The 12,800-nt window shown below is 38.9% G+C and overlaps 1 protein-coding gene across 4 annotated transcripts in view; it reads left to right on the top strand.

Moving 5' to 3' along the window:
• LOC306761857 (transcription factor COE1) overlaps positions 1 to 12,800 on the top strand; it is a gene marked incomplete at both ends in the record, with an annotated part of 87,661 nt that overhangs the window by 52,734 nt on the left and 22,127 nt on the right. For 2 of the 4 annotated variants that reach the window (XM_079248171.1, XM_079248173.1), the window contains 4 exons: positions 5,279 to 5,360; positions 6,348 to 6,489; positions 7,563 to 7,696; positions 10,540 to 10,666. In XM_079248171.1, the coding sequence (XP_079104297.1) occupies positions 5,279 to 5,360; positions 6,348 to 6,489; positions 7,563 to 7,696; positions 10,540 to 10,666 (485 nt within the window). The remainder of the gene's footprint in view (positions 1 to 5,278; positions 5,361 to 6,347; positions 6,490 to 7,562; positions 7,697 to 10,539; positions 10,667 to 12,800) is intronic. The other 2 variants (XM_079248172.1, XM_079248174.1) reach the window with 1 other exon arrangement.

Here is a 12,800-nt window from a genome sequence, read left to right on the forward strand (position 1 = left end):
GTCAGAAAGTATTGCCAAGAAACTTGGCAGGCAGGTGAAACAAGACGTTTAAAGGAAGCAGTGAGACAGTGCAGAGACAGAGGAGGCTGGAGCAGCAAAAGCACTGATCTGTTGTTCAGTTTGTCTTCACAAACTGATTCTCTGCAATTTCTCCACCTGTCAACAACAACTCACAATAATGCTCTCTGTGTGTGTATGTGTGTTGGGGGGGGGGGGGGGGGGGGGGGTGGTGTTCTTGAGAGATGTTTTTTTCTCTTCCAAGACAGCATCGTTATTCTTGGCTCAGTAAAGTAGTAAGTCTTTAGGGAATAAAACGGACACGCACATTCAGGCTTAGAGACACACTCTTTTTGGCACACACATGCACACACACACACAAACAGCTGGAATTCCCCCGGATGTCACCCCTGCCCTGTTGGCATTGTAACTGTTAAAACGACAGGAGAGTGGCCGAAACAAACTCCCATAATCTTCTTTCCCTATTCTCTCCTCTACTTGTTTCTCCTTCACTGTACTCCCCTCCTCTCCCTCTGCATCGCCCTCTCCATCCCCTCTCTCTGTCACTTCCTGTCTCACTCTCAGGTCTGTGTTAGCCCTATATATTAAATATTAATGTCAGTTGTTCTCTGAGCCATAATTGCCATCTCAGCCTCCTGAATAATGGATGTAACTGTGCTGTTCACCAATACACCAGGGCTAACAGGATGAAAAAAGCAGCATCCGACTGTTATTTACTACATTTCTATGACTAACAGACTCTGTACCAAGAGCACAGGTGATTACATTACCTGGCTAACTGGCTGCAGCCAATTTATCAATGGCTAGTAAGCCCAAAAGTCTAATTCAACCATGGTTTACAACAGTCTCACCATAACTATGGCTATATAAGACAAGAGCTAACAATATTGCTTGTGTTTCTTTACCTTAAAGGCAACACTGGTCAAATTTTACAAAAGGCTAAAAATGTACTGAAAAATCCCGTTCATGAGTCATGAGTCATGCGGGAAGGACTCTCAGCACAATATGATGGGTTTACTGTCTCACTACTTCCTTAAAGTTCAGATTTTTAGGTATTTAACACTCATTTTAACATCAGAGTTGTCACCTGTCCCCTGGCTGATACGACCAATAACCATTACTTTCAATGGGCTGCAGCCCAGTTAAGGGGTTGAAACAACATGACAGAATGATAACTACTGATGAACTGACCTCACTCCAAACCAGCATATATATATATATATATATATATATATATATATATATATATATATATATATATATATATATATATATATATATATATATATATATATATATATATATACATATACAAATGTGTGTGTGTGTGTGTGTGTGTGTGCGTGTGGACTCTAAAAGACAGCATTAATTATGTATTTAAATCTGCTAACCACCCTTCATTGAGCAGATTGTGTGTGTGTGTGTGTTTTCCTCCAGCAGGACTGGTGTTGGGTCAGCTTTCTGAGTGTGTTACTCACAGCATAGCAAAGGTCAACAGTGCTGTTATCACTTGAACATGACCGAGACTCAAGGTGGGGGCGTGAGGTAGACGCTACAGAAGCAGGGAGCCCCCCCCCCCCCCCCCCCCCCATCATTCACACACTTATAATTGCCTGGTTTAATTGGAGGCCTCTTAACGACTAATCAATTCACATAATGTGTGTGTGTGCCTGCAAGTGTGTCAGTGGAAGGCCTTTTTATAGCAGAGTTGATTAGGCCAGATTGGGTCAAGTGAAAGGGAAAGAGGAAAGCTTAGACAATTAAAATGTAGAACATACACCAAAATATCAATGAGAAAAAACACTCACAGGGAATAAATGGAGTGAAGTGGTCTGTGGAATTATAAAAAAAAAAAAAAAAAAGAAAGAAAACTGATGATAAACTTTAATTATTTGGCTCAAGGGCTCACTGAAAGGGAGGAGTAGATATGTCAGTCGTTGTGATTATTAAGATGGGAATTTAGATTTTGTTTTGTCTTGCTTTTTAAGTCATTCTGGATATCTTCTTCACAACTGCATACAATAATACAGAGATATAAACAAATATAAACAGAGGCCCATGCAATAATGTGTCAAATTTGGGTCATGATAGGCTCTCAAATCAAACACGAGCTTGCATTTGAAAAGTGAGATTTATGGCTGTTTGAAGTTGCTGTAAACCAAAGAAAAGTACAGAGCACATCTCATGCAATAAGAAACAGCTGATAATACCTGAAACTGCTGAACATGAATTCAACAAGTCCTTCACCAAATTTGTGTTTCTTCCAGTGTGAAATTCAGTCAGATTGTTTTTATATGAGCTAAACCAATTGCAGAGGTTACAGTAAGCAACCTCTGCATACCATAAGGGATGGTATGCAGCAGACAATGACCATAAAACTGTTAATCTTCAGTGATATAAGTTCCCTCACACACTTTGACTGTAAAGTTGTGCATCGACATTAATACCATCTAACCTGATCAGATCAGTACAGAGTTATTCCCCACAAACACTTTCATATGCTCTTCCCTTACCTAAGAACTGAAACTGAAATGACCTATAAAGCCCTTCCCAGAGTGGTCAGAACTTCATTTTTTAGTGTCATTTTTACTGCTTCTCCCTCAGGTTACTCAACTTTTTATTAAACACTTTGTGGTTTGCTTTCTTATTCCACACCTGCTTTCAGTTACTGATCACCGCACACTTGTGTATGTGCCTGTGTTATATTACCCATCACCTATCTGAGTGCTGTCTGGGGCTATCTAAACTATCTAGTTTTCTCAGTTGCCAGTTGTTTTGTCTCATGGAACTTCAGTTTTGTTCTCTGGATCAGCTGAAGTTTCTTTGTTTTTCTGTTTCTTATTTGCAGCATATTTGATTTTGTCCCTTAAAAACAACAAAACATGTTCTGGCCTACCTTACCTCCTGCTGTAAACATGCATGTTGGGCCTCTTCATACATGTAGTGCTTATGTGTATAGTCAATAGGCTACACAAAAGAGACTAGAAGCGATTTTGCTAAGGGATGGTATGATTTTAATTTTGTTTTGTGGTATAAGTAATAATGACCAATCATAATTTCTGTGTGAGTGGCTTTTGAAGGACCAGAATGAGTAACCGTGGCTTATTCAATTAGAAGGTCCCACAAGCTGAAACTGCCTCCAGAAATGAAAAATATAGATAGCTAGGTAATTCCCAGGTTTTTTTAAATCATAAATCATAAATTCAATATTTAAGTTTTCTACTTTTTTTTTGTTTCTTTTCGTTTTGATTAACCTTTTATTAAGTAATTGGAGGCACTTGTATGTCACTATTTCACTTTTATGTTTCACACAGTAAACATTCATCTTCCAAAACTATGCAGAGAAATTTTAAACTAACAACTTTGATAATTTTTTTCTCCACACATTTGTTCCATCTGTGATTTTTTTTTTAACCATTTGAAATGCAGGATTTTCACTTTGATTAAAGGACTGATAATAGATCTGAAACCTTTTTTTTTCCTTGTCATAAATTAAGCAGATGTGTGAGCAAGTGTGTGATCCTCCCAGTTGCCTCCTTTAGGCATAGATCTACAATGGGGAGGGAGGTGTGGGTCACTTGGGGTGGTTGTGTTAACGCTATGCTAGTGTTGTGAGAAGGACTAGACAGTGAGAGGTCAACAAAGGTCACCGTGGCTGTCCTCCACTGTGATAGGCTGTCACCCAGGGGTGAGGGGTCAAGATAATTAGACATGCAGAATCCCAGCGCCGGTGTTCTAACGAAGCTTGAGCTCGTTAATGCAGAGTTTTACACTCAGACCTGCCACTGCTCTGTGCTGCACCATCACACACACACAGGCACAGTGCATGTTTTGCACACTCAGACACACACATTAGCACATACCTCTGCTTTGTTCTGGTGGTCCAATACAAAAGCTGTCATTTGGCTTAAGTCACATGGGAATAGAGGTATCACAAATGCCTAAAGATGAAATTTTATGGAATCCCCAATAATATAGTCACTGTGCAAACTTGCTAATATAATGAAGTCCATAATATTCAATTAATATTGCTACAGTCATTTTTTTTAAGTTTTGGCAAGCTTTTTTTATATGTATAATGTGATGAAAACACTCTACAGAATGTGTTAAAATAGAAGAGCGGTCACAAGTTGCTGTTTGTTGATGTGTTGAAATGTCATTAAAAGTAGAGCATGGATACACTGGGTTTTAAGATTGATTTGATCTTTGTTTTTATTTATTTTTTCCACTCTTGTGATTTCCTCATGGGGGTCCTCCACATCGGAAGCAATGTCTGTTCTGGCTGTGTGGTCGTTGCCATGGTGATTGTCCTTGTCTGGGTAGTTGGGGCCTTGAACTGCAGCCCTATTGGTGTGATGTGAACCTGGTCTGCCCCGATCTGGGTAGTATCCATGGTGACAGCCTCTTTTTGGGGTTGGGGTGGGTTTTGATGTGGATAGACCCCAAGGTAATTGTTTCATCTCCTGGTTCACCTGGTTTATCGGTGCAGACATATGTCCTTTTGTACTGAGTTTGTTTTAGGGTGGGGGTGAGGCTCTATGTCCGCTTATTTTGTGTGTATGTGAGAGAGTACAATTAGGCCTGTGTGTGCGCTTCCATTTGTTTTGTTATCAATTCTGGCGTAAAAATTCCTTGTGTTTTTAAGAAGTAAAACCATTGTTTTCTTATGTAAAGCACTTTATGCTGCTGTTTTGCTGAAAAGTGCTTTATAAATAAAGCTTTAGTGAATCTTACTGAATTCAATGTCAGTGTAAGATTTCTTGGCATTTGTGTTTGCACTTGCTTTTGTTGAGCAGGAACAAACAAAAATACACACAGGAACATGTGTGTGTTTGTGTTTTTGTTTGAGTGTGTCTTGTTGCTTCTGCCAGGCTGGCCAGCTGGCTCTCACCAGAATAAACCTGGATGTGTTTGTTTGCCATTCATGACCATCTGCAAGTTTGATTTAGTTTTTAATATAGATCCATGGCATATGGTCCAGTTTTATACATTCAACGTCAACACTATCACTGTTTTTATGACTGCACAAGGAGGTTAGTATAGGAGGATATCATCTTTATTACTGCTGTGGCAGTCGTGTCAATTATCAAGTTGTTTCTGATTCTGAACATGTTCTTTAGCAGGCTGCATTTTGATAACTAATTAGATCAATTTTATTTTAAACTAATACCAGAAAATTGAGAAAAGGAGGAAGACAGTGTCATTTTTATATGATATAACTATTAACCATAAATATGGCCTTTTTCTTCTGTCTCTTCAGATTTTTCCTCAAGTTTTTCCTTAAGTGCAACCAGAACTGTTTAAAGAATGCAGGAAACCCACGAGACATGAGGAGGTTCCAGGTACAAACTATCATGCCTTTTGTCTTTTCAGCCTATTTATTTATTTCTATTATTTTGTGTGTGCATGTGTGTGTTTGCATAGCCGTCTTCCTTTCAGCTTGGTCTGACTCTGTGTCTCGCTGCCATTGTTTCTCCTTCCCTTTTGTTTCCGTGAACATAACACATAATGAAACACATCAATTTACAGTTACCACAATGCATAAACACAGGAATGTGTCTGTATGTGTATGAGTGTCTGTTTCTGTGTAAGTAAATAAGCTATCAGTGCCTTCACAGGAAACATGAGATCCTGACCCCAAAGACTCAGAACATAAATATACTCATGCAGAGAAAGAAAGACAAAAAGAAAGAGTTGTGTGTGTGAGATTTAAGGCGGTGCAGTCATTATTATTTCCTTATCTTCATGCCTGCAACACAATCAGGAAGACACCACTTGAGGCTGAGTGGAGATACTGGACGCCAAGAAGATACTGATAGATTTATTACCGTGACGCGTGCGTGTGAGAGTGTGGATGTGATATGTGTGTATTCCTGCTGTACAGACATGTTTTGTGTGTGCGCGAGCAACAGAACAGACAGTCATACAGTAGCGAGTGTGTGACCATGTCTGTACCTCTAATTGTGCAGCTCTATTGTAGTGGAACCAGAAAAAGACAGCTCTGTTTCCCTGGGAGATAATTAAGGGCTGGACCCATCAGGAACTGTTGAACAGAGGAGAACATATACACACACACACACAAATCATGCAGTCATAGAAACTTAGTGTGTGTTGAGGAGAATATCATAGCAGTGATTACTTGTTACACTGAAAGAGCTTCTTTCTTTCTTTCCTCACTTTTCTTTGACTTTTTCTCATCTTTTCCTTTTGGTTTATCCGCTTCAACTTATTTCCATCCCTCTTTCTTCTGTCTCTCTCCATTCCCTCCTTTTTAATCTCCTCATTTTACCAACCTCCCTGTCCATTCCCCATCCCCTGCTTCTCTCCAGGTTGTCGTATCAACTACGGTGAGCGTAGAGGGACATGTCCTGTCAGTATCTGATAACATGTTCGTCCATAACAACTCCAAACATGGCCGACGGGCCCGCAGGCTCGACCCTGTTGAGGGAACGCCGTCTTACCTAGAGCACGGTAATACCGGAGTGTGTGTGTGGGTGTGTGCATTGGTGTGTGTGTGCATAAATGTGTGTGAAGCAGCATGGCCACCAGATGGTTGATGGTTTAATCCTATCAGGTGATTCCTGCCTCTCCATCTGGCTAATCCAACTCACTACACACACAATACATGGTGTGGTGCTCAGTGGGTGTGTGTGTCTGTTGCTAGGCCTAATATCGTTATGCTTTTTCTCATGGAGAAAGCCAGACTGAGGGGTGTTGTTGTAATTCAGCTGAATGCTGATAATCACACACTTGCATTACAGTGAGAGCTGCTCTTTGACAGACAGACTTTTGTTGTTATTGTAAGGGATTGGCTCTCATGAGCTTAAAGTCACAGTGTTCAGTCCTGAATTGACATAAGCTGACTGCATCCATTCTGTTTGAAGTAATGTGATGCATGTGTGTGTTTTTAATCACTGTCACATCAGCCCTAATCTCATATCAGTCCAGCTTGGAAATAAACGCAAGTGAAAATTATTTGTGCACTGAGTTTGATAAGCAGATGCATCATACAGGGTACATTTTAAGGTTTACATCTTTGTTCTTTAAATTATTTTCACACACAATAATTGCTGGAATTTGAGAGGAAAGTGGCCAAACATTTAATAGGAATCATAAACACTTGTTTCCCGTTTGAATCATTTCATTATTTTCAGGAGATGAATGAAAAAAACAAACGCCACTCACAAAACAACTCACTATTTGAATCGGATGTGCAATTATCACATGCTGTAGTTGTGATGTGATGATCTGGAGTCCAAAGGTGTCGCTCCCAGAATTATGAGGTATATGCAACGCTGATAAAAGTGCCTCAAGAGAGATTTTCTTCCTCTCCCGCTCTGACACCGATTGATTTTTTAAAAATGAAAGAAATGTTTTCTTCCGACTACAACTTGTCAAGTGAAAATTTTACATTCAGTAAACAGATTTTTATTCAACAACCATTTTTCTAAATGCAGGTCATGTGCCAACAATGTGTTGAAAATCGTTTCACTTGATTTTCTTCTTTTGTGGCTGTTACCCCCCCACCCTTGGGTTCCCTGCAGGAGCTGCTCCCTGTATTAAAGCCATCAGCCCCAGCGAGGGCTGGACTACAGGAGGCGCTACAGTCATAATCATAGGAGACAACTTCTTTGATGGTCTCCAAGTTATCTTCGGTACCATGCTGGTTTGGAGTGAGGTCAGTTCACCAGCAGTTAACATTCTGTCATGTTGTTTCAACCCCTTAACTGGGCTGCAGCCCATTGAAAGTAATTCAATGTAAAAAAAAAAATAAATAAAAACAAAACATACTTTTCTTCAAGGTCAGGTTCCTAACTGTGTGTGATACGGAGCATTTTCATGTGTGTGTTTGTGTTAATGTTTGTCTTAATGATGTTTACCTCCCTAATGAGTCCCCACCAACAAGCGACTGCCGCCTCTCTCTCTACCTTCCTCGGCCGCACTCCCTCTGCCGCGTTCTCTCTGAATACTGATCAAATCAGCACATTTTGATAGCCATCGGCTAAATGCTCACACACACACACACTTGCACACACAGAGTTCACTATCATACTTTTCCCCATGCAGTCCCACTCCTCTACAGAATGTTTATTTGTCTTCTGACTCCACTCACCGTGTGTGCCGAGCGACCGTGGCTCCCTTCCAACAACAACAGCGTCAGTGTATGTGTGTGTACATACTGGCATACATGGATGTGTGTGTGTGTGTGTGTGTGTGTGTTAAGAGCTGAGGGGTTTGTTTACAGTGTTGAGAGCTGCACTTACACACACTAACATGTACAGAGACTCAGTTCAGTTCAGTTCAAACTGAGTCAGCTCTCCTGGCATTCCTCTGACTTCCAGTGGATTTTTGCCAATCAAATGTTTCATTTGCAGTCAACTTGAATATTGATTCCCAAGCAGGAAAACACAGATTTAAAAAGGCTTACAAGAAGTGGAGAGCGATTGCACATTTGCTAAATTCTGCTTTTCTGCACATCTCCAGTTTGCCAATGTACTTTTCAAAAAAGAAGTCAGAATGACACAACATATTAAGAAGCATAACAAACTATGAGTCATTGTAAGGATGATTACTGTTGTCCAGTAATGAAACATGGGAGAGATCTTTTCCAGGAAGACAATGCCATCGTCTATTATTTGCTTACAAGGGTCGCTGCCGTCTTTGAAAATCAAAATGATGAAATCATGTGCAGCACTTGAAATGCTATGGTCTGACTTTGCTCTGTATTGTGGTTTGTGGTCTGGCATGTACCAAGTAACATCTTTGACTTCTTCAAAGACAGAAATGTGCATTGTCATGCCCACTGTCCTCAATCGGTTCTGGCAAACTAAAATAGAGTGTACCAGTGCTGCTATTAAATGTCAAAACCTACCTGTGCAAAGTCTGACAGCAAATCCGGGTGAACTAGCTGTATGGGCTTAAACATGTGATTGACTTCTACAAATAACTATTAGAAAGTGATAAATTATGCTCTGTATCTTTTTACACTACTGACCACAGTTACTTTTTAAGGTCTTTTTAACTAAAAGAAAAATCTTCAGAGTTGCTAACTTGCTGTTTTAAAAGGCTTACTGTATTACACTAGCCGATAAACCCTCCAGTTCAATGTGATTGGATTAATATTATGAGAATTAAACAAACATGATTGAACTGAATCTTTCATTCAGTTGAATCCTCTGTTCTGAGCATGCACAGGTCGCCAGGCAACAGCGGAGAGGATAAACTCTCGCAACAAGAAGTGATTTCCAACAAACCAGATTCAGAAACAGTAGTTATCTGCTTCAGCTGGTTAGGGAACGAGAAAAGAGCATCAGGGCAAACTCAACAACATCAAATCAGGGATACTTGTTTGAAATTAAACACAGTGAGACAGAAACTAGTAATTCCATGATGTAAGACATGATAAAACAATCAGATTAGCTTAGATCATTTCTAAAGTTTAAAGTGTAAGGTCTCTTCTGTAAAACGTATCTATTAAACTTTAAAATGCACTCTTAGTCAGTCATATTAGAACAACGAAGTAGGGAACATATTGTGAAAGGTTGGAGTTTTATCCCCCCAGTAATCTTCCAATAACTTGCATAATCAATGACCATCTTCTGTCAGCACATGTGGTCCCCTTTAAGACCCTGTCTCATAGCTTCCCCTTTTGTTTGTTACCTATCTTCATGTCTATAAAAAGTGTGTATGTCTTTGATCCACATTAGCTATTGCTCACAGGTATAGCCGGTCATCTTGGATCCACATTTAAAACATCTATCAAACACTGAGAGGTTAACCACTTAGAAATGCATACAGTGAAAATGGCTCCATCAAAGCTATAACTTATATTGCAATAAGTTGTAAACATGACACAATAATTATAAAAATAATAAGAAAAGGAAGCAAAACTGACGCAAAAAACTAATACAACACAATGGGATAGTATGCTATTACAATAAGATTATTAATACTTTATTTGTTGCAGTCTAGTAGAAAGCAATATATCCGATGTTTAAAGAACAGCAGTATTTGCAAAGAAGATGTCTTTCCAAACACATCTTGACTTTGATTTATCCTCCACCGTTATTTCCATTAGTGTGAGAAGAAATATCTGGCTGCTTAGTTGTGTGTAATTTGCAGTTTGTAAGATGTTTCTCAGCAGCTCTCGGACAAATGTATTGCACATTGAACACTGAAGTTCCTCTTTTTAAAAGATAATTAACATAAATTAAGGAAACAGCACCACCTTACGTGCATTTTTTCTATTAAATGATGGCGATTGCAACAGGTGTTGTCACACACAAGCACAGACATTTTATTTAAACTTAATTTGACACACACAAAGCCATACACAGTATTAACCGTTATATTTCAAGGATGAAGTTGTTGTTTTGTTTGCTGCAGATTTAAATGCATGGAGTTAAAATAATACAGAATACACACAAAAAGTGTATTGATATGGTCAGTAAACTACATTATTATGATCCTGTTATGTTTTTCGTGTAGTGACTCTTGATGTTGTTTTCATTGTTCACTTAGCTGATTACGCCACACGCCATCCGGGTGCAGACGCCTCCCAGACACATCCCTGGGGTCGTAGAGGTCACTCTTTCTTACAAGTCCAAACAGTTCTGCAAAGGCACACCAGGACGGTTCATATACACAGGTATGTCCAAACATCACACAGATAATCAACATGTGGTCCAAGCCCACTTTTTTTTACATATTACCAAAGTAATGTTTGAATTTCCATCTTGTATTTAGAAAGCAATGCTAACCAAACATGTTGAAAGTGGTTGATTTTGGAAACGTGTGTTTGCCTTTGCATGTGTGTGTATGAACGGATGAGGAGGAGAGACTGTGTCTGCGTGTGTGTGTGTGAATAGCGCCTATGAGTTGCAGTTCACTTTCAGGCCAGACAGTGTTGAACTAATGACTGCAGATTAGTCAACATTAACGACCCACACTCGTTAGAATGTTGCCATAATCAGAGGCTCGTTAAAGCCGGCTACAATTAAACAGTCTGCTCTTTATAGCCCTCCATGCTGAAACTATTAGTGAAATCATCCAGAACACCCAGTTTACTAACACACACACACACATTAAACACACACACAAACACAAAAAGAGTGTGTGACTGCTGACCAGATTGTTGACTGAGAATGAGTGTTTTCCTGCTAACTTGAGGTGAGGAGGAAAAGGAGAGGAGAGATGAAGAAAGTTATTTTGCACATTTATGTGGGAATGGATGGAGGTGATGTGATGTCTGGTATTGATCTGCAGCTCAACATGGCTCCATCACACCATAATGATGACATCATGATTCGAGAGGCAGGGAAAGAATTAGCTGCTGCTTTAATTCTTTGGGGTGGGGGACAGTTAATGATGCTGGTAATCAACGGATGATAAAGATGAAGATTTAAACCTGGTCAGTGAGGACGAAGAAACTAGCCATGAATAAAAGGTCAGTTTTAAAACAGTCTCACGTCAAATGCTGACAGCTACACTGATCCAGAATACATTTATTTTACATGTTCTTCTTTTTATTTAGTTTGTTATGTAACACGTATGATTATTAAGTTTTTCTTTCTTCTAAAGAATTTTTTTTTGTTTTTTATCTTTAATAGAAAAAGTTATGAAAGGCCAGAATAGTTGTTTTGAGGACTTTCACTCAGGAGACCAGTTTAAGTTACACGTCTTTTTGCTTTAATTCACTGTTAATAACCAAATAATATCAAAAAGACATCTTTGATTTAAGCTTCGAAGGATTTTAAAAGTTATATATTTTGCAAAAGTGACCATTTCCACCTATAATTTATATTGACGATCAGAGGTATTTCACATTCACTTTTAACCGATTCACTATAGTTAAGAGTGATGTATTTATCTTCATTTAGATTCAGCCATATTTGCTTGTTCGAAATAAAAGAAAAAAAACTCAGTTTGTTTTTAATAAGAGCACATAAGACAAAATTGTTGAAATTTATATCCTGTAGATGTCAACTCAAGTCACATGACCTGGATTCCTGTTGTGAATTTAAAAACTAAAGATTTGTCTTACGTTCATACTTTAGACTTGAACCGTTCACAGTACAAAAAGATTTTAAGTTGTATTATCTACCTAGCAATGTTATTTAATACAAAATCCCCAAAGAAAATTCTTCTTTGTGGACACTTTAGTGGAAAACTTTGAGACATGGGTGTCATTATGTCACAGTATTAATAACAATAATATCAGAAAATAAAATATTGATATTTACTTGAAAATACATAAATAATGATACTTGTTGATGTTGTTGACTACAAAATATGAAATTATTGCATATTGATGGTTTTTGTACAGTCGGAAAATGTTTAGATATGTGATAATGGCATTTTTTGCTGGCTGCAGAAATCACTTCATAAAATCCGGATATCATTTTCAGCCTTTCTGGTAATTTGCAAAAATTGACCCAGTTCTACCTCTGGCCAAATCCAAACATTACAACTATCACATAGGCTGACTGTCAGATTCAGACAGCAAATACTTACAAGGATACAAAAATCCAAATCTAGAATATTGTTTTTGTTAGATTATTTTTATGATTAAGCTGTTAGTAGTATGCGCTGCATTTCTTTAAATGGTACTTTCATGGTGCAGCCTGTGGGCCTGCTTCGCTGTTCTTCAGTCAAAACATTTTGGATCTCACCCTGAGGCTAGCCAGCTAGTAATTGGTCCGTCTGGCGTCTAACTACTTCTCCTATTGGGCGGAGTTGACCCTTGGTGACCTGGCGATTGGCTGATCGCTTCAACATGTGAC

This window comes from Telmatherina bonti, assembly GCF_933228915.1.
Source record: "Telmatherina bonti genome assembly, chromosome: 10".
Classification (NCBI taxonomy): Eukaryota; Metazoa; Chordata; class Actinopteri; order Atheriniformes; family Telmatherinidae; genus Telmatherina; species Telmatherina bonti.